This window comes from Anthonomus grandis, chromosome 3 (assembly GCF_022605725.1).
Source record: "Anthonomus grandis grandis chromosome 3, icAntGran1.3, whole genome shotgun sequence".
NCBI lineage: Eukaryota > Metazoa > Arthropoda > Insecta > Coleoptera > Curculionidae > Anthonomus > Anthonomus grandis.
This window is the reverse complement of record NC_065548.1, coordinates 23675566-23696355: the sequence shown is the minus strand read 5'-3', so window position 1 is coordinate 23696355 and position 20790 is coordinate 23675566. Positions and strand designations below refer to the sequence as shown.

Below are 20790 nucleotides of genomic sequence, written 5' to 3'. Positions count from 1 at the left end.
CTTATTTTTTTCCTATTATCCACATAAATACAAATTCGCTAATTCCAAGGATTCTGCGTACTGAAAACTTGTGGTCAGCTCCAAATACTCAGTCCTTGGAGAAATCCAATAACACATTATGTTAAAATTATAATATAATGTGTTAATGCATTTCCATAATTTCCATATAACAAAGGTTCTTTATTATCTTAATAATATCTATGAGTTTTTGCATTGGTACATTTCAACATGTTTTAAAAGAAGGTGAGATAGGGCCATTAAATAAAACTGGATCAAAAAGCGAACTTGGCAATTACAAGCCAATATCTTTAATTTGAAATATCTCAAAAATATTCGAGACTCGAGATAGCAAAAACCGCTTTATGGTCATATTTATATATACATTAAACCATATGCACAGTTTGGTTCCAAATTATACATTATTGGATAAATATAAATACATTATACAAAATAACAGAATACATTATTGACCGAAAACTTACATGCACAGAGGACAGTTATAGGACCTTTATTTTATTCACCATTTATATTTTACGTATACACCAGGGCAGTAATTAAATGTTGGAGTGTTTACTGGATCAATAAAATTAAAATTAGCAAATTTAAATAAAAGATTAAAAGAATGCTAGCCTATACATAAATATTAATAAAAAAAGCAAAATACAACAAAAAATTAAATATACCTATTAAAAGAATCAACACCCTAAACATAAATCAATATTTGACAGCAGAGTTGAGTTTTTTATACTTCTGGTACTTCAAATAAATCTAAATCCCACTTTTACATGCAGTCTTAAAACATTCTATTTATAGGAGAACAGCTTAAGGAAGAGCTTTGGATTTCTTATTCTTAAATTGATCTTTAGAACTAAAAAAATGTTTGTGTTTTTTGTTATTAACAATATAATAAATAAAAAGTGAGTTATTTACATTATGTCTTTCATTAAGACTTCTTAAATCAAACTCTAGCAATATATTTGAATATGATATTCTAAACGAATATATAATATGAGTTTTGTAAAATGCAAATATCTTAAAGATTTTCTATACTTTTCTTATCATATTACTGTGAATTTCGATCCAATGCATTATAGAGACATATAGTAGGTTTAATTTTTTTTTAAATATTTGGTGTTTCTTATTTTGAAACGCAGAGTTTCTAGGCATTGCTTAGTAGTATCTATTTCTTTACTTTTTAGTCAAAATAACATCTTTTACCTAACTACATGTGGATAAATTAAGAGTTTTGGAAGAGGTAAATAATTATGATACTACAAATCGCACAGATTTTATACTGACAGGCAGATGTAACACAAATCAGTTGTTCAACTCTATTCTGTACAAAGGCTTAATAGAATTCAATAAATTGCCTGTGATCAGTAAAACCTCTGATAATTAACACAGTTCAAGAGGATTATTATACTTTAGGTTTGCCTGCAGTTGTACCCCAAGATCTCTCCTCCCTCAAGACTCGCATTTGGTAAATAAAGCTAAATAAAAATAATTATATTTAACACTGTTTAATTTTTCTAAGAAGGAGATTATATAGTCTTTAAATATACGTCCGAAATCTGCAAAAATGAGACTTTTAATATATTTAATAAAACTGTTTATGTAAATAATCTTCTAAAAGACAACTGAAATGGAAGTGATGTAAGTTTTGCTGATGACACAGCAATTTCTTACTTTAGAAAAACCTGGTCGCCTGCCCAAAAAATCAGAGATGTAAAAGAAAAAGCAGATCACACCCATTGACATTTTTCAATGCTTTCAAATGAATAAAATATCTTTAAATTAGTTCAAAACCAAATACGTTTCTTTTGCTTTAAGTGCTCAAGTATCTTTCCTAAACTGAAATTTTTCCAATTCAAAATCTGAAAACGTTATATCTAGGTATAACGACTTACAAGGACTTGCGTAGGGATAAGTAAGTAGAGTATAAATACAATATATCATCAAAAAAAAAATTATTGGCCAATTTAAATTCCCACACTAGTCTTTTTTAAGATTAATCCACTGAAAATCGTTTACTATGCATTGGTTCAAAACCAAGCTATAATAACGGGTTGAAGTACTGTAAGGCAATGCGTTTTGCATAATCAAAATATGGTTCTAGAGAGATTGTATGGAGGTTTAAAAATTGACAGAAAAAGTATGACACCAAAATTTTTTAATTAATATCACATACGCTAAAACTTACAGAGTAAAATTTTTTAGTTCAAAGTAACAACAGTTCAGACTAACAGAAGGGATATTCCGTGCTTTGTTCTACAAATTCGTTTAAGTGATTTAGAAGTATTTTTATATTTTAAATTGGATTATATATTTTGTGAACTAAACGTAATAGTTGTGAGACTAAGTAAAAATGTTTGAATTGTTACAAAAAACACGATATGACTTTTATGTTATAACGCTAATAAGCCACAATATTGATGCTTCATTGTTAACCTACTTATTTCATTATATAAGCTTAATTAAATATCAAAGAATATTTAGCTGAATTAGCCAAACAGTTTTAGTTGATTTATTTAAATTCCTGCTAATGTTTAGAGAAATTCCAGGCTGGAATATTTCCTTTAACATGTTTATTGGTCTGAGGGTAACAAGGTGGTCGATTATAGAGATAATTATCTATATTAGAGCTTAGGTTCCGATATTTTTTCCGAAATTTAAGGGCGAATTACAAATTAATATACAATTAATAAACATCAAGGCACGCTTCAAGTTTACACTCTCCACCAGTACAAAAATACAAATAAACGAATTATTTAAATTCAAGGATTTCCTGTAATTCGGTTGTTTTAGATTACCTTATCAACATTTTAACAAATGTCAAATTCATCTACCACAACACCTACATAGTGTACTATTAGATATGTGATTATTCAGAATTTACTTATTTTGTTCGGCTAAAATTAGTTTCTTAAAAATAATCTAAAAATTAATGATTCTTTTTTTGGTCATATCCTTTTTTGATTTCTATGTGAGAATATTTTACGTAATATTGCAATATTCGTTAAACATAAAATGTATAAGTGATAGACCGGTTAGGGGGTGACATGAGAATATCATAAAAATGCTCCCAGTTTTAAATCATATTTATTTTAAAACAATTCATAAAATTGAATGTTTTTTTGGCGAAACGCTTAACAATAAATATACATACATCCAACTTTCACGCTTATGCATGGTAAAAATTCTAACAATAGTGTTAAACTCAACAGCTTTAGACAGACATAGGAATAAAATTATAGGTTTACCATATATACGTGTAGAGCTACAATAGGAAATCAGTAATAATTAAAAGCAAAAATTCTGCTAAAGCTGACAATTTTACTTATCAATATGTATTATAGCTTGATAGGAAATATACCTAATATAGAAAGGGGTTCATTTATTTGTCTATTTAATACGTAACACATATCTTAATGTTTACACATTTGCTAATCAGAGTTTTACTATGTTTTTTCGTACATCAATAATGTATTTTTATGTTAAAAACCTAGCTGGTGGGCTAAATTACGTACCTAAATAAATGTTACAATATGCAATAAAAAGTTTTAAAATACATAATCTTAACAATTTTAATATATATAATTCAATATAAACAACACACAAATTTAATAAGAAAACGTTTAAAATGTAACACAAAAAGAGCTAAATAAACCATTGATAAATACTCAGTCTCCATAAATGGGATTAAACTAAACCAGATAGTTTAGAAAACGTTTAATAACTAGGAAAAACAAAGTACATCTACAGTGTGCTAAAATTGTGCTTAAATCTAAAATAAAATTAAATAATTTACCAAACCATGTTTTGATCGACAATTTATCCAATTAAGATAAGTTTAAATATCACACGAACAATATATGATAATATATCAGTTATACTGTTGGGATTGCCAAATAAGAGACGAACTTGGGCCAAAAACACAATTGTAACATATCCTTATTATAATCTTCACCGTGGAAGTTCTACTTTTTTATTTTGCAATCCCGAAACACTAAACGTAATATTAATCTACTTCATTTTTCAAACTGGAGTCTCATAAAGTTTTTTTTTTAATGGTTTTCTTAGCACGTGGTAGGGTGGCACTGGACTGGTCCTAAAATTTAAATAATAAAATATTTTACTATACTACTTTTTTGCCGTCAAAAAAAGAAACATTTTAGTTTCGTAGGAAGATTAGAGTGCTACTTTCTTCCCAAAAAGCAGAAATAACAATTTTTATACTTTGAAACCGAATTAACTGAAATTTTGATTTCACTTAATCATATATGTTAAACATATTACAACTACTAAGTGTAAATGCCAATCCTCAGTTAATAATTTAACTACCGTAATTTCAATAATAAAATTAATATCTAATGGTCTTAAAATATTTATAGTTTCCGTTTTGTATTTTAATTGAAAATTTAATTATTTATGCTTAATGACACTAACTGAAAAATATTTCTCACTTTAAACGTAGGTATCTTTGCTATAGTTATTAATTTTGACTTATAAGATTAAGCAGTGTACCGACGTTTCGATCTTCTGTCATACTTCTAAACGGTTATCCAATAAGAGCTACCGGACGTTTAAAACAACGTATAAAAGTCAATTTAATATTTAAAACTTTTGTGGATTGAGTGAGAGCTTGAGTCTCCTACGGCATGAGTGAGAGCATATTGTCTTAAGTCGCAGTTTTTTCGGAAAACGTTTCCACAACTGTTACACTCGTAGGGTTTATGGTCGGTGTGAATTAACAAATGGGTTTTGAGGTTCGATCGCTGATTAAACGACCTGGAGCACATGTGGCACTTAAGAAGAGATTCGTACGGAGGATCTTGTGGACCGCGAATGTGCGGGATTGGCAGAACCGTTTACCCCACTCGTTGCATTTGAACCGTTTTACTTTTGAATGGATGTATTTGTGTTTCCTAACTACGGTACGAAACTATACAGGGTGAATCGTTAGGTCGTTTTATGAAAAAAAGTTCTATGAACGTATGTCGGGAGTTGCTTTGTTTCTGAGATACAGGGCGATGAATTGGTTGAAATTTGGTGCAGTTATTTGAAGTTGTAAGACGCTTATTTAGCTGTAACTAGATTGAAATTATTAGGTCCAGTGGCGTGTCAGTGGGTACCACATGCTTATTGTTGAGAAAAAAACAAGGCCAATAATTAATTGTTTTGCAGCTTTTTATTTATTTTTGTATTTAAGCAACAAAAAATACAACTTTTTCGTATCTTATCTTATTATCTTCATATCTGGCTTTGTTTTCGAGAAAAAAAATTTAAAGTATCTTTAACTCATTCTAAAAATTATCCATGGACGACAACATGAAATAAAAACCAATTAATTCGATAAACAATTTCGACCTTAAAGTACATGAGCAAAATGTCCACCCTCCAATGCACAACTTTTTGGTCTCTTGTGTCTTGTTTACTATGATAATAAACATTCAACTTCTACGATTTTTATTATCAGATTTTTGAAATACAACAAAATAACAAATACATTGCTTCTTATGACAAATAATTGGCAAGTCCATTCAAGTACCTCCTTTGTACCTACCTGCTTTGGAGACCAGCTGAAAGTGATAGAGTTGCTATAAGTAAAATTCAGCTGTCAATTAGCAGTCATTTATTACTCCATCATGAATAATTTTACTAACCATGAAATGACCGACATGCACTTCATTTATGGATTAGCAAATGGAAATGCGGAAGAGCACGAAGAATTTACCAGGACAGATATCCTAACAGAGTAATTCCATGTGCAAAAACATTTAGAAAACTACATGCAAGAATATGTGAAACTGGGAATTTTAATAAAAATATGGGTGGTGGAAGACCAGAAACTATAACAACGCCTGAACTGAAAGAAGCTATACTTGATGCGATAGAAGAAGATCCTTCCAATAGTATCAGGAAGATTGCACTGCAGCTTGAAGTCAGTTCAAAAACCGTTTGGAAAGTTCTTAAAAGAAACCTCCTGCATCCATATCACATACAGCATGTACAAGCTCTACTGCCTCGGGATTTTCATCCAAGATTAATGTTTTGCAGGTGGTTGATTCATACGATGGCACACAATAATAATTTCCTACCAAATATTTTATTTACGGACGAGGCAAATTTTTCAAGAGATGCTATTATGAACTTCCACAATGATCATTTTTGGGCCGACGAAAATTCTCACGTTATTAGAGAAACTCATTTTCAGCAATAATTTTCGGTGAACGTTTGGATAGGAATTATTGGTGACTACCTTGGCAAGATTAACAGGTGAATCCTACACGGATTTCTTGCAACACCATTTACCCACTTTATTAGAAGAAGTACCCCTACAAGTAAGAGTCAACATGTGGTTTATGCACGACGGGGCTCCAGCTCATTTCAGTGTTCTTGCTCGTCAGCATCTCGACGTCATCTACCCTAATTGCTGGATTGGACGTGCAGGACCTCAAAATTGGCCGGCTCGCAGTCCTGATATGAATCCCCTGGATTACTATTTATGGGGCCATCTGAAGGCTCTTGTTTATAAAACTCCTGCTCCAGATGTGAATCACTTGAGGAATCGGATAATTGTCAATTGCAATATCATAAGGGATACTCCAGGTATTTTTGAGCGTGTCAGACACTCAATGACAAATCGTTTGCAGTCGTGTATTTTACCAGAAGGTAGGCATTTTGCTCATTTACTTTAAGGTCGAAATTGTTTATCGAATTAATTGGTTTTTATTTCATGTTGTCGTCCATGGATAATTTTTAGAATGAATTAAAGATACTTTAAATTTTTTTTTTCGAAAACAAAGCCAGATATGAAGATAATATAAGATACGAAAAAGTTGTATTTTTAAATGCTTAAATACAAAAATAAATAAAAAGCTGCAAAACAAATATTGGCCTTGTTTTTTTCTCAACAATAAGCATGTGGTGCCCACTGACACGCCACTGGACCTAATAATTTCAATCTAGTTACAGCTAAATAAGCGTCTTATAACTTCACATAACTGCACCAAATTTCAACCAAATCGGTTTAAGGATAGTTATAGTATTTTTAAAATACCGTTATTTTTTTGAACCTTCATCGCTCTGTATCTCAGAAACAAAGCAACTCCCGACATACGTTCATAGGAACTTTTTTTCATAAAACGACCTAACGATTCACCCTGTATAGTTTCGTACTGTAGTTAGGAAACACCCTGTATATAACTATATTCATATAACCATGATCTTAGAGGTCAATTGACAAGTGCCTGTAGGTGAATAATTTGCTCATCAAAATTTTCCTTCAATAATGCGCAGGTTTCACCGACTGTGTGACAAGTTTCGTCATCTTACTAAAATGACAAAGCAGTCGGACCATTTTTTAAGTTTTTAGCAAAAGAAAATGTGATAATTTCTTCACAGCGCATGCCACTGACGGTTATCCGCTGATCATTTCGTCGGCTCATAGACTACAGCAAACAGTGCAATTTTCGGGATGTATACATATAACTCTTGAATTACTTTTAGCTGCTTATCTGCCTAAATTCGACAATTTTGCTTGTTTACATGCCTGCTAAACCAGAAATGAGCCTTATCCTTCTACACGATTTTTCGGTAAAAATATGGGTCAATTATGAGCTGTTCCAATGACCACTGACTGAATTCACAATGCAAAGATTGGACGGCTTCAATTGTTAAATAAGCTGTATTTTGTAAGCATTTAACCCAAGATCTGACTTCAAAATAAGCCACAATGTTCCATAGGAAAGACCCAAATCTTGACAGCGACGACGAATCGATTGTTTGCGATCTTCCCGAACACTCAGCTATAACAACAATATTCCTAGCTGAACAATCTCTAAGCATCCCAGTCGATAGAATGATGTCAAAAAGTTACCGAACTTTAACGTTTGTTTTGCGAATAGGATGATTATGAACGTCATCTAATGGCCGAAATGCATACAAAATATGTTTGACTGATTTTGGAGATACAATACCACAATTTGTAAACGATGCTCTGGCGTAAGTCTGTTCATCGTAAAATGTGAAAAAATACAAAAAATTTTGAAAAATTGAAGCATTTTATGTGGAATGTAATATATTATATGGATAATTTATTTGGAGCCTTAGAAAAATTTGATTTAAGAAAGATTCAAATATGTATTTATTTCTTAATTCTTTGAAAATTGTCCAAAGTACTACTAAGATACTAATAAGTAAATTGTATGTTTCGTAAAAAACGCTTAAAATAATAGTTTTTGACAGTTACAATGTAATGTTTAATATATTTTTAATAAAAGAAAGATCTGCAAAAAACTTCAGAGTTAATTTTTACTTTATAAGACTTATCAATATAAACGTTTTATTAAAATAGACATCAGACATCAATACGATATCAAACAAAAGACAAATAATGTCATGCAGTATTAGAACTGTTAGCTCAAAGGACAATACAAAAACACAAAAATTCATCAAAAAACTGTCAGTATCGTCAAGACAAGTCTCACATCAAAACAAAACGTATCATGCCTGTCTAAGAAGAGTTTTCCAACATCTAAAGCGGCTTAGTCAATATCATTGTCCACAAATCTTCTGATTACTTTAATTCGGCGGTGAGCAGTGGGCGAATTGGACAAGCTCCTCATAGATATCTGACTGTCACTTCTTTTTATTATCGGTTGTGATACATCCTCTTCTTTATTAGTAGTCTCTGAGATAGTGTCCAAGGTGCTGGCGCTCCTTGATTTACTTTTTTTTACATTATCAAGGGAACTGCCATGGAAAAACTCACTCCAAGAATGTCTTTTATCTTTTTTTGACCCAGGCAAGCTTAAATGTGCCATTTTCTTCGGAAGCCGGAGCATTTTGCTAAAAACTTTTTCAGTTTTACTGGAAGAAGAAGAATCAGAACTACTCCTCGACACAGGACTTTGATTCCTAGATCTCCTTTTTACTTTCGGAGAGTAATTCACGAAAACTTCTTTGCTTAGACTTTCAGCACTAGAACTAAGACTTCGGAGAACTCCAGGCTGAAGCACTAAAGTAGCTTTAATCGGGTTGACAAATATATTCGTAGATAACGGTGGTAGGGGAGCATGCTTTTTGTTATATTTTCCACCTCGTTGGTCTCTAGGGGGTGGTTTTGGAGGTAAAGGGGCATTAGACACAGATGATAGTGAATTAGCAAGAAATTCTGCTTTTAAGTTGGAGATCTTCTGAGAAAGATCTGTCTCAATAAGTTTGAAATCATCTGTTGAAGAAGATTTTAAAGAGTCTTTCGCCGATTCTACTATTTCAAGAGGTTTTGGCTCCTCTGCTTCTAAACAAATTCTAGATTCATTGTCCATGGAAGGTAATATGTTAGAAACAGAAGAATGCAGCGAAGATAACGCTGAAGAGAGTTTACTCAAATTAAGACTCAAAGACAAAGGAAAGGTGGAAGAAGTGTCATTATCACTATGGCATGCAGTTACGTTGATGGCATCATCACAGCCAACGTTATTATGGACCATTTGGGATTCACTGTCTGGGTTATTAGAACAAATGGGTCGAACTTTACCATGCAATTGAAAATCGTGGTTATTTTCAGGAATATCATAAAATTCACTCTCACTAGAAGACGATTCCTGCAATTTGTCGATTTTCTTCGCCTGGTCGTTTAGGAAAATTATATTCGTGTCGAATACTTCGTTCTCGTCGCTATCCTACGTGTAGTAACAATACTGTTTTAATTAACCAATTATTTAAATTTATATAATAAATTAAAAAACTTACATCACTAGTAATACTAGCTTTCTTTGGTAATGTAGATCTGGTAACTCTAGTGGATCGAGATCTGGTTAGTGAGCTTGTCCTTTGGTTAGCTATACTCTCTCGAGCTTGTAACTTCAAAGGTTGGTTGGCTATATATAATTGTTCTCCACTGGAGTAACCTTGGCAAATAAGGGATAAGATATTTTGAAAATGTCCAATTACATGTAAATAGTGAAAAAGATTTATTAAAATGATATATTTACTTTGACTTAAGATACCTGAGCTAATATCTTCAACGCTTCTGACTTCGGTGACCCTCTCAGCTACACTGCTGGAGGCAACATCTACTTCAGAAAAGTATACTGAAGCAGATGAAGCCGAGCTGGATCTGTGTGGACTTCGACCAGGTCTACGCCTAGAATTTTTTTTTAATATTATTAAAACTGTTATACACATGATAACTAAATTGTCACATTAAAAACATGCAAAAGTACAACAAGTCAATATAAGAACATAATTATTTGATATTGAAGTTTTTTATTTTAAGCAAAAAGTGTATGTCAGCTATGCATTACGCCTCCTATTTTTCACTCCTGTAAAGTCGCACGAGTGAAAAATACAACATGTACAAGTTGTAGTCATAACTGGGACTGCGTTAACGATTTGTCCATTATAAATTATGATTCTCGAAATTCGAGGGATCAAAACGGGTTTTTGAGAGTGTCTGCATTTAATAATAAAAATAAAGGTCCAGAAAGAAAACAGCTAGATGTCTATATACAGTATACACAGCTGCCGCAAACAGGTGGAATTCACATTTCAATGGATACGATTGGGAGGGTTTTTGGCCCGATTAACGAGTACGAGTGTATCGAAACCTAAATGACATCGGTATAATGAATGTAAATGTTTTTTGATAAATTTCTTATTACTGCTCGCACATACCAGGTTTTTATTAATAACGGAAAATTAATTACAAATCGTCATCACAGAGAGATTCTTAAAGAACAAACATATTGTACTTTTTGTGCCTAACATTTTTTTATTCCACTATTTTAAAAAAGTTGAAATAGAGAGCAACGTAGAGTGGCTAAAGCATAAAATTCGGCATTGTATAGAAATCTTCACGGAACCATTAGAAACGAAATCAGACACGCTAAAGAGGAGTGGATGAGCGATAAATGCCAAGAAGTATTTTTAAATGCAGAAAGACCAGATATAACCATTTCAGAAGTCCAAAACGCTATTAAGATAACAAAAAGTGGCAAAGCGCTGGTCACAGATAACATACCAGTAGAAATTCTCAAAGCCATGCAAGAATATTGCCTCAAAACAGTTCATTTATTTTTTTATTCATTTTTTTCACAGTTCTTCAATCAAATATACAACACAGGAAGTATTCCAGATAAATGGATAGTCTCTACTTTCGTCGCTCTACTTTTCGTCTTCTACTTTCGTCGCCTAAAAGGCCCAGTGCACAATCATGCGAAGATTTTAGAACAATTACTTTAATGACTAATGTGCTAAAAGTGTTCCTCAAAATAATGAATGCACGTATCTACAACGAATGTGAGCCGAACATTACTGAGACTCAATTCGGTTTTCGTAAAGGCCTTGGAACACGTGAGGCACTCCTTGCAGTACAAGTGTTGTTTCAGCATGTAGAGATGTTAATTGCAACGTACACGCATGTTTTGTGGACCACACTAAAGCATTCGATAGATGTCGACACGATAAAATGATGGAATCATTGGAGCGAGTGAGAATCGACGCCAAGTCCAATCAACGTTTATTGGGGACAGAAGGTAAGTGCGGTTGGATGACTCTGAACCTGTTGAAATTCGTCGTGCAGTAAGACAGGGATGTATATTCTCACACTCTTTTGTTCAACCTCTACTCTGAGGATATCGGATAGCGCTGGATAGAGTTCATAGAGGAATAAAAGTCAATGGAGAAAATATAAACAACATTCGATACGCCGAAGACACACTTGATAGCCGACAGCTTGGAAAACCTGCAAGACCTAGTAAGTTCTCGCAATATTACCAGCAGAGCGACCATATGCTCTGGCAAAAAGACAAAGTATGCTGATACCGAAATAACTGATCGTCAATAATGAGGTCGTCGAAAGGGTGGACAAATTCAATTATTTAGAATCTACTCTAACTGAAACTTGGGATCATTCTGTGCATATTAAATGTCGCATAGAGAAAGCACGAAATACTTTCGTTACAATGAGAGTCATGGAGTTGAAAAAACGAATAGTAAATTGCTACATCTACCCGGTACTCCTATACAGATTGGAGAGCTGGGCAGTTTCTAAGGCAATGGCGAAACTAAGAGGAATAGGGGCCTTCGAGATGTGGGTTTACAGAAGAATCCTGAAGATACATTGGACCGGCCATATAACAAATAATAAAGTACTAAACAGAATGAAGTGCCAACCGCAACTCTTACAATTAAAACACGAAAACTTGAATACTTATGATACGTACTGAGAAATGATAATAAATATAGTCTCCTACAGAACATCATAAAGGGCAAAGCAGAAGGAAAGAGAGGTTCGGGTAGAAGAAGAACTGAAGAACTTGAACAACCTGGTTGGCAAATCTCCGCTACCTCCACTGAGCTGTTTAGATGTGCTACCAATGAGGTTCGAATAGCTATGAGCATCGGCAACATTCGCAACGGATAGGGCATGAGAAGAAAAACAAGAAATAGAAAATAGAGAAATAGGATTGGCCAGGGAACATTCTGGATCTAAACCTCATTGAGAATATTTGGGACATGATTTACGGACTTGCTTCCAACGGCTCCCAATAATTTGCAAGAGGTGTCGAGCTATTTTTTCAATTAGGAGAGCGGCGTCTTTTCCATTTGGTCATTGGCTTAATGGCCCCCAAAAGAAATAGTTTCTTTAAAACTGTATCTACGACAAACTATAAGACAAAATTAAAATAACTCACAATGTCTGAACACCATAAAACTGGAAATATATTTTGAATTTCTGTGATAAATAAATATACCTAAAAGACTTGTTCAGCAGCAACAAAAATCATTTTTTAACAGAAATAGCTGGAATAGGATGGAAAATGTCTTAAAATTCCTAAAAAAAAAATAAAAAACCATTTCCTATTCATAGAAGATCAAAAACCTGGAAAACGCAAAAATCTATTTACAATTCCTGGAAAACATCAACAAATTTTACGACAAATACTTGGAATAGAACGAAAAATTACTTCTTAATCTGCCTAACAGATAAGAAGAATTATTTCTTCAAATAGTTTATTGAACTCTTGGAAGTAATATAGTCAATGCCTAAAACAAAATAAAAAATTACAAACCTACGTTATACTAGGGAACAATTACAAATGAGCCAACATTCAGTATAATCTTTAGAATTTGAGACAGATGTTTGAAGTAAAACCATTTTCTTAGAAAACTTTCGAATTTCTTAGAACTTTGAACGCTTTGAAATATCAAAGTAGTTTAATTAGGTTAGCTGAAATATTGGAAATTAAAGATGTAATGAAAGTTCAGTGTCTCACCTTCGAACTAATCGAGGATCCATAACCAAAACATCATCAGCTTCATCACTGGCTTCGTTGGTAGGATCGCTGAGATCTCCAAGACTATAAGATTTTTTTAGTTGGTTAACTATTCCACCGCCGCTCTAAAATATAACATTCGATAATTAAAGAGACCTAAAAACGAGTTTAAAATATACTTACATCGTTGAGATACACAAAACACCAACCAAAAAATCAAGCCATGCAAAACAGCGAAAAAATTAGAAGAAAGCTTAATATTGCTTGTTTGACAAATGAAAATACACGGTGAATAACTTAAAAGACGTTTATTCAGTTCTCACCATACTTAAAATTATATTAAGATCTATATTTTAAGGCACTTGCTTCCACTTGAGCAAAATGGGAACGCATATCCATTACCATATTTTTTTGTATAAATAAAATCAGAAAATGTCAAAAATTCAGTTCCTTAATCCCTCATACGCTAATAAAATAAAATAAAAAATCAGTCACTTCAAACAATAATTAAAGTACCAAACACAATAAGGTAATAATATTTTCAAAATTGTTACAATAACACATATAAACTAACAGAAATACATAGGAATTACAAGTAAATCACAATAATATGGTTGTATAATCATAAGAGTAGTAGGTAAGAGAAAAATTGGTAAAAAAAATTGAATTTTGATTAAATTGTTAAAAAAAGAGGCTGACGGAGATTTTTTTGAAAAATAAAAACAAATATTATAAAAACCTACCGTTTGCTAGTTTGAATATATTTTGTGATGCTAATAAGATTCTCTCTTACCCACAAAATTAAAAATAAACTTAAAAATCACTACTTTCGCCTTCTTCAGTCTTTCCTTTATTTCTAGTAACCCTCTTTGTCGCTTTAGTGCCCCCGCTTTTAACAGCTTTCTCCTTCTTAGGTCTCCCTTTGCCTTTTGAAACCTTTTTATCAATTATTGGTGATTCAACTACATCCTCATCATCACTAATCAACTCGACTTTAACTTTACGAGATTTTTTTACTATTTTTTCTGTCACTTCTTCTTCATCAAGTAAATACAAATCTTCTTCACTGGTTGAAGGTGGGGTCTCGCGTTTTGCTTGGTTATGTTCAGAATTGACGTTTCCTTTAATTCTTGGCAAGTGTTGGCCATTGTCTGTTTGGTCCATGCTACCGGCTTGAGGTGTTATTAGAGAGCTAACGATATTATTTGCGCTTACGGACTGTGTGAGAGAAAAACATGGTGTTAAATGCTTGTTAGATTCAGTTTTGGGTATTTTAGCAACCTTTGTTAGCTGAATCTAGAAATAGAAAATTTATGGAAAATGTATAATTCTAAAAGTGAATTGCAATAACTTAATTAGCAGGGTGGTATATTCAAATTCAAAATATTTTATTTGCCTATAGAAAATACAATTCTTAATAACGTTTAGCAAAAAGTATAAAGATTTGAGACAAAAAGGATCGAATCACGATTATTAAAACGGATGCCAACTTACTCAAAGAGACAGGCTTAATATTAACAAAACAAAAAAGAATATTATAAAAAAAATAGTATATGAATGAGACTACTATTTAGATAATTCTTATAACAAATTAAGTTGTATGTTCAAATTACAATATTTCCTCTTAGTGTAAAATTTAATATTCACTGTTTTAAAGATAACTAAAATAAAAGGTAAGTTTTAATTATAGGGAGGAAAGAAGGACAAACGAAAGAGATTACTTTAACAATTTTTAATTTTTTTCTGAGCCGGTTCTTAAGAAACACTATTTGTTCAAATTTCATCTCACCTTGGAATTTTTCGTTTAAATTTGTACTTGTTGGTGGTAGAAACCATAAAGGTGGAATTTTTGTTTTCCCTATATAAGTTCTAATTAACATGTGGGCTAATAACAATCTTCACTACATTTTTAATTTGGTGAAGTGCAATAATAAGTTAAATTATATATTTTTTAATTAATGTTACTTAATACATAGATCGTGTATTTATTTTTCATGTAGGTAAAGATGGATCTTTACGTACAGAATATAATCGTTAGAATATGTTCTGAATATGCAGAAGCTAAAAAAGATTCATTATTTTCCAGTCATAAAGAATACCACGTAGAAGCACCAACTTGAACACAATCAAAAGATTATTATTAATAGAAATAAAAAACTTACTTAAAATTACGAGAAAAAAAGTTATAGGATGTTTTACATTGGAAAAGCAATAAGCCATAGGGAAGTAAACTGCAAAAATCTGATAAAACGAATACGTTTTTTTCTTGAAATAAATGAATGTAGCAGGTTATGTACTGGAAAAAAGAAACTCGAAAAATTGGGTTCATTTATTGAAAACTCTTTATCGACAGATTTACGATTACAGAAAATATTCAAAGCAACTATGCTACTTTTTGTGGATCAAAGCCTTATGTCGAAGTACCAGACCGAAACTCATGTCTTTATTTTCGGACTTGGTTTCGGTCATGTCTTTATTGCTGCAAAAAGCCAAGACCTGTCAATATAATGACAAATAATAAAAACACCTCATGATATCTGTTTAATTCCATGTTACTTAGGAATATTTATTAAAAAGGAATATTTTGAAAGAAAATAATGGAATACCGTACATTATTGGTGTTCTCCTAAATTGAAAAATTGAGAGGACTTTATATTTAAAATTGTATAACCTACAGAAAAGCATGCAGAGGTCTATATCAGGAGTGGATGAAGCGAAAATGGAGAGCTCCTGTACATTATGTTATGTATCAGTAAATTTGTAACGATCTCCATAATGATTCCCTCTATGCAATAACACATTTATAATATACACCGAATTGTGCAAGTGGAAATAAATAATAATTTGCAAACTATTATTTGCACCGAATTTTGTAACACCCTGTCTAATACAGTGAATTAATGATTTTTGATACGCTGTCCTTGGCGAGACTTTTCCCTTTGTTGAATTGCTAGGATAGAGAATTGTGTGAAGGGGGTGCACAATAATAACCCGACTGTATCCTAACTACTAGGGTATCAACCACATCTAGATATTTCTTACATATGGACCCCTTACTGGATTTTATATCAAAGAATGAATTGACTTAATTGAATTAACAAAATTGTATTAAATAAATTGTTCATACTTAAATTATTAGATCCTACATTTTAAGGAACCTGGAACTTGATCCTCCTAAGAAGAAAATGAAGCCATACATTTTCTTAATTAATACCTATATTTTCGTATTTATATGCTAAATTTGCTTAATATTCAAAGCATTCTGTGTTCTTCATTTCTGTAAAATAACAGTTGCTGTCATATGATTCTCATATATAAGATAAATTGCTAAAATAATGAGAAAATATGACAAGATTACAAAAGGATGGCTTAGTCTGGATATTCAGACAGTCAGGAGTTTGCGAGTCAGAAAGCTGAAAAAATAAGATAGATACTTGCCGACACATGCTTCTGTTTAATGGCTTCTTCAGAACAAGGCAACCAAAAAACCTAGGAAAAATAAAAAATAGGAAGCAAAATTCTATTAACTTAAAATAAAATTACTTAAATTTGTATCACACATATAGCTTTTGCTTTCTTATTTCAGATGTTTTTTTTCCATCCAAATCCGGAGGCACTAAAGGTATTTGTACACAAGTTGGTTGTACGAACCTTTCTGGTATCCCCATGCATTTTTTCCTCTTTTTCCCTTGGTTTTCTGGTTGCCTTGCCCTAAAAAAACCTACATAGCAGAGATATGTCAAGTACCATCCTTATTATGTCTACTTCCTAAAGCATGGAATATTCTAACTAACCCATCATTTTGTTATTTAACTTTTGGTGTTATTTAACTTCCATTTGTGGCAGGATTGCTTTTAAATCCAATATATAGACCAATAAAGAAATTTTAGCAAATTGATATAAACAGGGTAACTTGCAGTCATGCAACTATGGAAAAGTTGTAATACACTACCTATAGCAATAGTATATAAATATTGGCATATATTTTGTCATTCTTCAAAATTTTAAAACGATATCGACGATTGCTAGTAAGTAAGAAAATTTTACATGTAGAGCTAATGATTAGCTCAATTCTGGTACTAAATAGTTCAAAAGTTGCCAATTTTAATAATTGTATGCAAAATAAACAAAGGTTGCAAAATAAACCAAAACAAGCAAAGTGAACGTGTAAATACTTGAAACAGTGATTAAAAAACAAAATGTTAAATCATGCATTAAACGAGGGTGCCAAATAATTCGAATTGTGGCATAAAAACAAAATTAATTACTTTAATGGTTTTAGTTAACATAGTGAAAATAAGTTACCTTTATGGCAGTCTGCATAAGAACAGTCACACCTTTTTGTCCCAAGTCCAGCACCTGTCTGTAACTTTGCTCTTTTGCTTTGTTTATGTATTCATCAATTTCCTTAAATTAAAGGGAAAAATATAGAAAATACATAACCTATTAAACAAAGATATTTTAGATTAATGACGTTACTGGAGTTATGGGCAAGTTGTCTTTTAATGTTGATTAATAATAAATTTTTTTCAAAGGAACATAACCTCGACCTTCCCAAAAATCCATACTGACAAATACAATAATATACGTTATTTCTCGGTACATTAAAGCAATGGCAAACCATGAAATTATAAACCATATCGAATGTTTTAAGTTTTCCTTGTTAAAAAATGATCTCATTGAGGAGCAATATTAAAAATATCAGATTAGATCCGGTAGTTAAAAGGTACCAATGGCCCAAAGGTACAATATGCCTTTGAACAAAAGGTAATTACTAACTACACAAAAATTGGTATGGGGTTTGCTAATGTTTTTTAATAGTTAAATTATTAAACAATAAAAAGCATCATTTGTAAAATTGGCATTTAGTAGCAGAATAGTGCATATTAAAGATATTTCTACAGTCAATGAATTAATGATTATTATTCAAATAATACATTACACAAAATATAAATGTTTGAAGTTAAATCAATATGTACCAATAATAATAAAGATTCGTTAATTACCCAATAAAGCATTAAATGTTCGATAAAAATTTCCTATATGATCTCATCTTACCTGTTCTCTACTGCTTAGCATAGGATGGACGAATTTCCTATATAAAATACTGGATCCTTTCGTAGCTGGCGAAAGCAACCATATCACAAGGATTATTTTGATTTCATAGTAAAATGGAAACCTAAAAAAAATAATAAAAAAAATTAAATCATGGTTTACACAAGTTTCTTTGTGTAAACCGCAGATCAAACTAGTCACTCGTAAATTTATGTAAATATGTACAAACAAAAACTATGTTTACAAAAGCATTATACGGTTATTTTGGAATTAAATATAGTTTGTTAGTCATCATAAAAGCGGCCAGTATCTATTTATACATTTTTGAAAAGTAACATAAATAATAAAATTATGCTTACCAACTAAGGAATATATCTGTGAAAGTTTCTGTGCACGTGAAGAGAGCAAATACTATCCAATACATCATCCATTTCACCTAAAAAAATAGATAATTACATATTTAGACCGTTTAAACTTAAAACATTATTGCGGATATAAAGGGTTGTGAATACTGCAAAATATAAGAACGGACAGGGACAAAATAGTTAAGAATTTACATAGAAGTAGATTGATATAAAAAAAGCAGATCGCATGAGATCTCGTTGATGGAATTTATAAATCAGAGCTTTTTGATAAATATTAAACAGACATTACATATTTAAATAAGAAATAAAAATATTGATAAAATGACACGTAAGGCTTAGGTATAAAACAATATAAATATTAAATCCCAATTCATACACCGATATTTAAATTGCCAACTATTCTGCCTATCTTAAACCCGTAACTATATTAAAGAGAGTCCTAATTTAATTTATTGCTTCATTTCTCCCCATTGGTTCTAAATGAATGCAATGAAAACTGATCCAGTCGTCTGGTTGTTTGTAAACGGAAAATTATATTTTTAAAGAAATCGGGCGAATTAATATATTAATTAAGTATTTTGGAACCGAAGGATTTATTAATAATATATATAATTTAAAACGCCGTTGGTCTAATAATTTTATTCCAAGACTGTTAAGTAGAAAATTAACAAGCTTTCATTGCACCCTTTCCAGACGTTTAGTTTTGGACCTTGTAAACAGGAGACCAGACGATGCAAGAAAGTTCCACTTTTGACCAGACAGCAATATATAGATTCTAACGAAACCCAGCGCTGTAATAAATGTTGGGTAAATCTTAGTTCTGTATTAAATGTCTGTATTGAGTGAATTAGAAGTTCTATGCTTCAATATTATCGATTTGCTTACTGCAGGCCCACAACAGCCGACAGTGAGGTTTTCAATATTTTCTCAAAAGTGGTGACATCTGTAGAAGATAAAATAGATCCATATATTTTTAGGTCATCTACAACAAATAGAAACGAGTACTGAGGAAACCCAAATAATAAATCATTGGACAACGTAATGTGAAATAGCACTTGTTGGATGCCATTCCTCAAGTAGCTTTGAAATCAAAATATATTAGATCTACTTGAATGTGGCTGTAAAAATACTAGCTGCCAGTTCATTACAATAAATGGCAAGGTTGACATCAAATAATCTTTTTGGAAAAATCCATATTGCTGGGGTAAAATAATTCTATGAATAAAGGTACATTTTTCTTTAGTCACAAACAACTCCAACATTTTACTAACGGATGCTAGTTATCTTTTACTGATGGACTCAAAATAGTACAACCAGTCTCATTATATCGGTATATTTCATTATAATGGTAGAGCAATAGACTCCTCCAGTAACCCGTGTAAAAGTATGTGACAAATTATAAATTACAAATGACGTAAGTAAAAAAATGCTATTGACTGTGATATATCGCCTTAAGATTTCCTGGTTATTTTGCCAATTGAGACAGCTAATAACTTAATAAATCACATGCCAACTTCTACCACTTCTCCACTACAATGCTTGAGAAATGTGATTTCTATATCTAACACATTTGAATATAAAGACATCTTATATTGAAATGAGAGATACAATATAAAAACTGAAAAATAAAAAATATGCAGATACATAAACAATTTATGTACATTCCTCTCACCTTACAAATCTTTTTAATTGGTGTATCCATGCATCTGTATTTCCAAGGGTCCTAAAGAGAGCTGAAGAGTGTTTAAGAAGGGAGACAAAGATCAAGTTACAAATTACAGACCAATTCCCCATTATATCAAAAATATTTGAAAAGATCTTGTCAAAACAACTTGTTCAATACTTCGAAAACAAAAAATTATTCAGTGACCATCAGGTTAGCGTCAGATTGGAGAGGAGCTCAGTTATGGGGATTCTTGACCTTGTAGATGCCGTGAAGGGTTCATTTAAGGGCTTACAATATTTTAATACCCTATTCTGCGACCTCAGCAAGGCATTTGACTGTATCACACATTCTATTTTCTAAGAAAAGTCAAGGTCCTATAATTTAAATGAAAATATTATAAAATTGACACAGTCATACCTTG

At 31.8% G+C, this 20790-nt stretch overlaps 1 protein-coding gene across 10 annotated transcripts in view; it reads right to left on the bottom strand.

The window, feature by feature from the left end:
• Window positions 1-3465: 3465 nt before the first annotated feature.
• Window positions 3466-20790, bottom strand: part of LOC126733907 (receptor expression-enhancing protein 1) — a 96790-nt gene continuing 79465 nt past the window's right edge. Inside the window, exons 3-10 of one of the 10 annotated variants that reach the window (XM_050437358.1) lie at window positions 18698-18774; window positions 18342-18462; window positions 17589-17690; window positions 13284-13408; window positions 9999-10150; window positions 9757-9914; window positions 8583-9686; window positions 3466-4108 (exon numbers count right to left, since the gene is read on the bottom strand). In XM_050437358.1, the coding sequence (XP_050293315.1) occupies window positions 4049-4108; window positions 8583-9686; window positions 9757-9914; window positions 9999-10150; window positions 13284-13408; window positions 17589-17690; window positions 18342-18462; window positions 18698-18774 (1899 nt within the window). In that variant the 3' untranslated portion in view covers window positions 3466-4048. Of the gene's footprint in view, window positions 4109-8511; window positions 9705-9756; window positions 9915-9998; window positions 10151-13283; window positions 13409-14462; window positions 14502-17588; window positions 17693-18341; window positions 18463-18697; window positions 18775-20790 lie in introns of those variants that run through there. The other 9 variants (XM_050437357.1, XM_050437360.1, XM_050437359.1 and 6 more) reach the window with 9 other exon arrangements.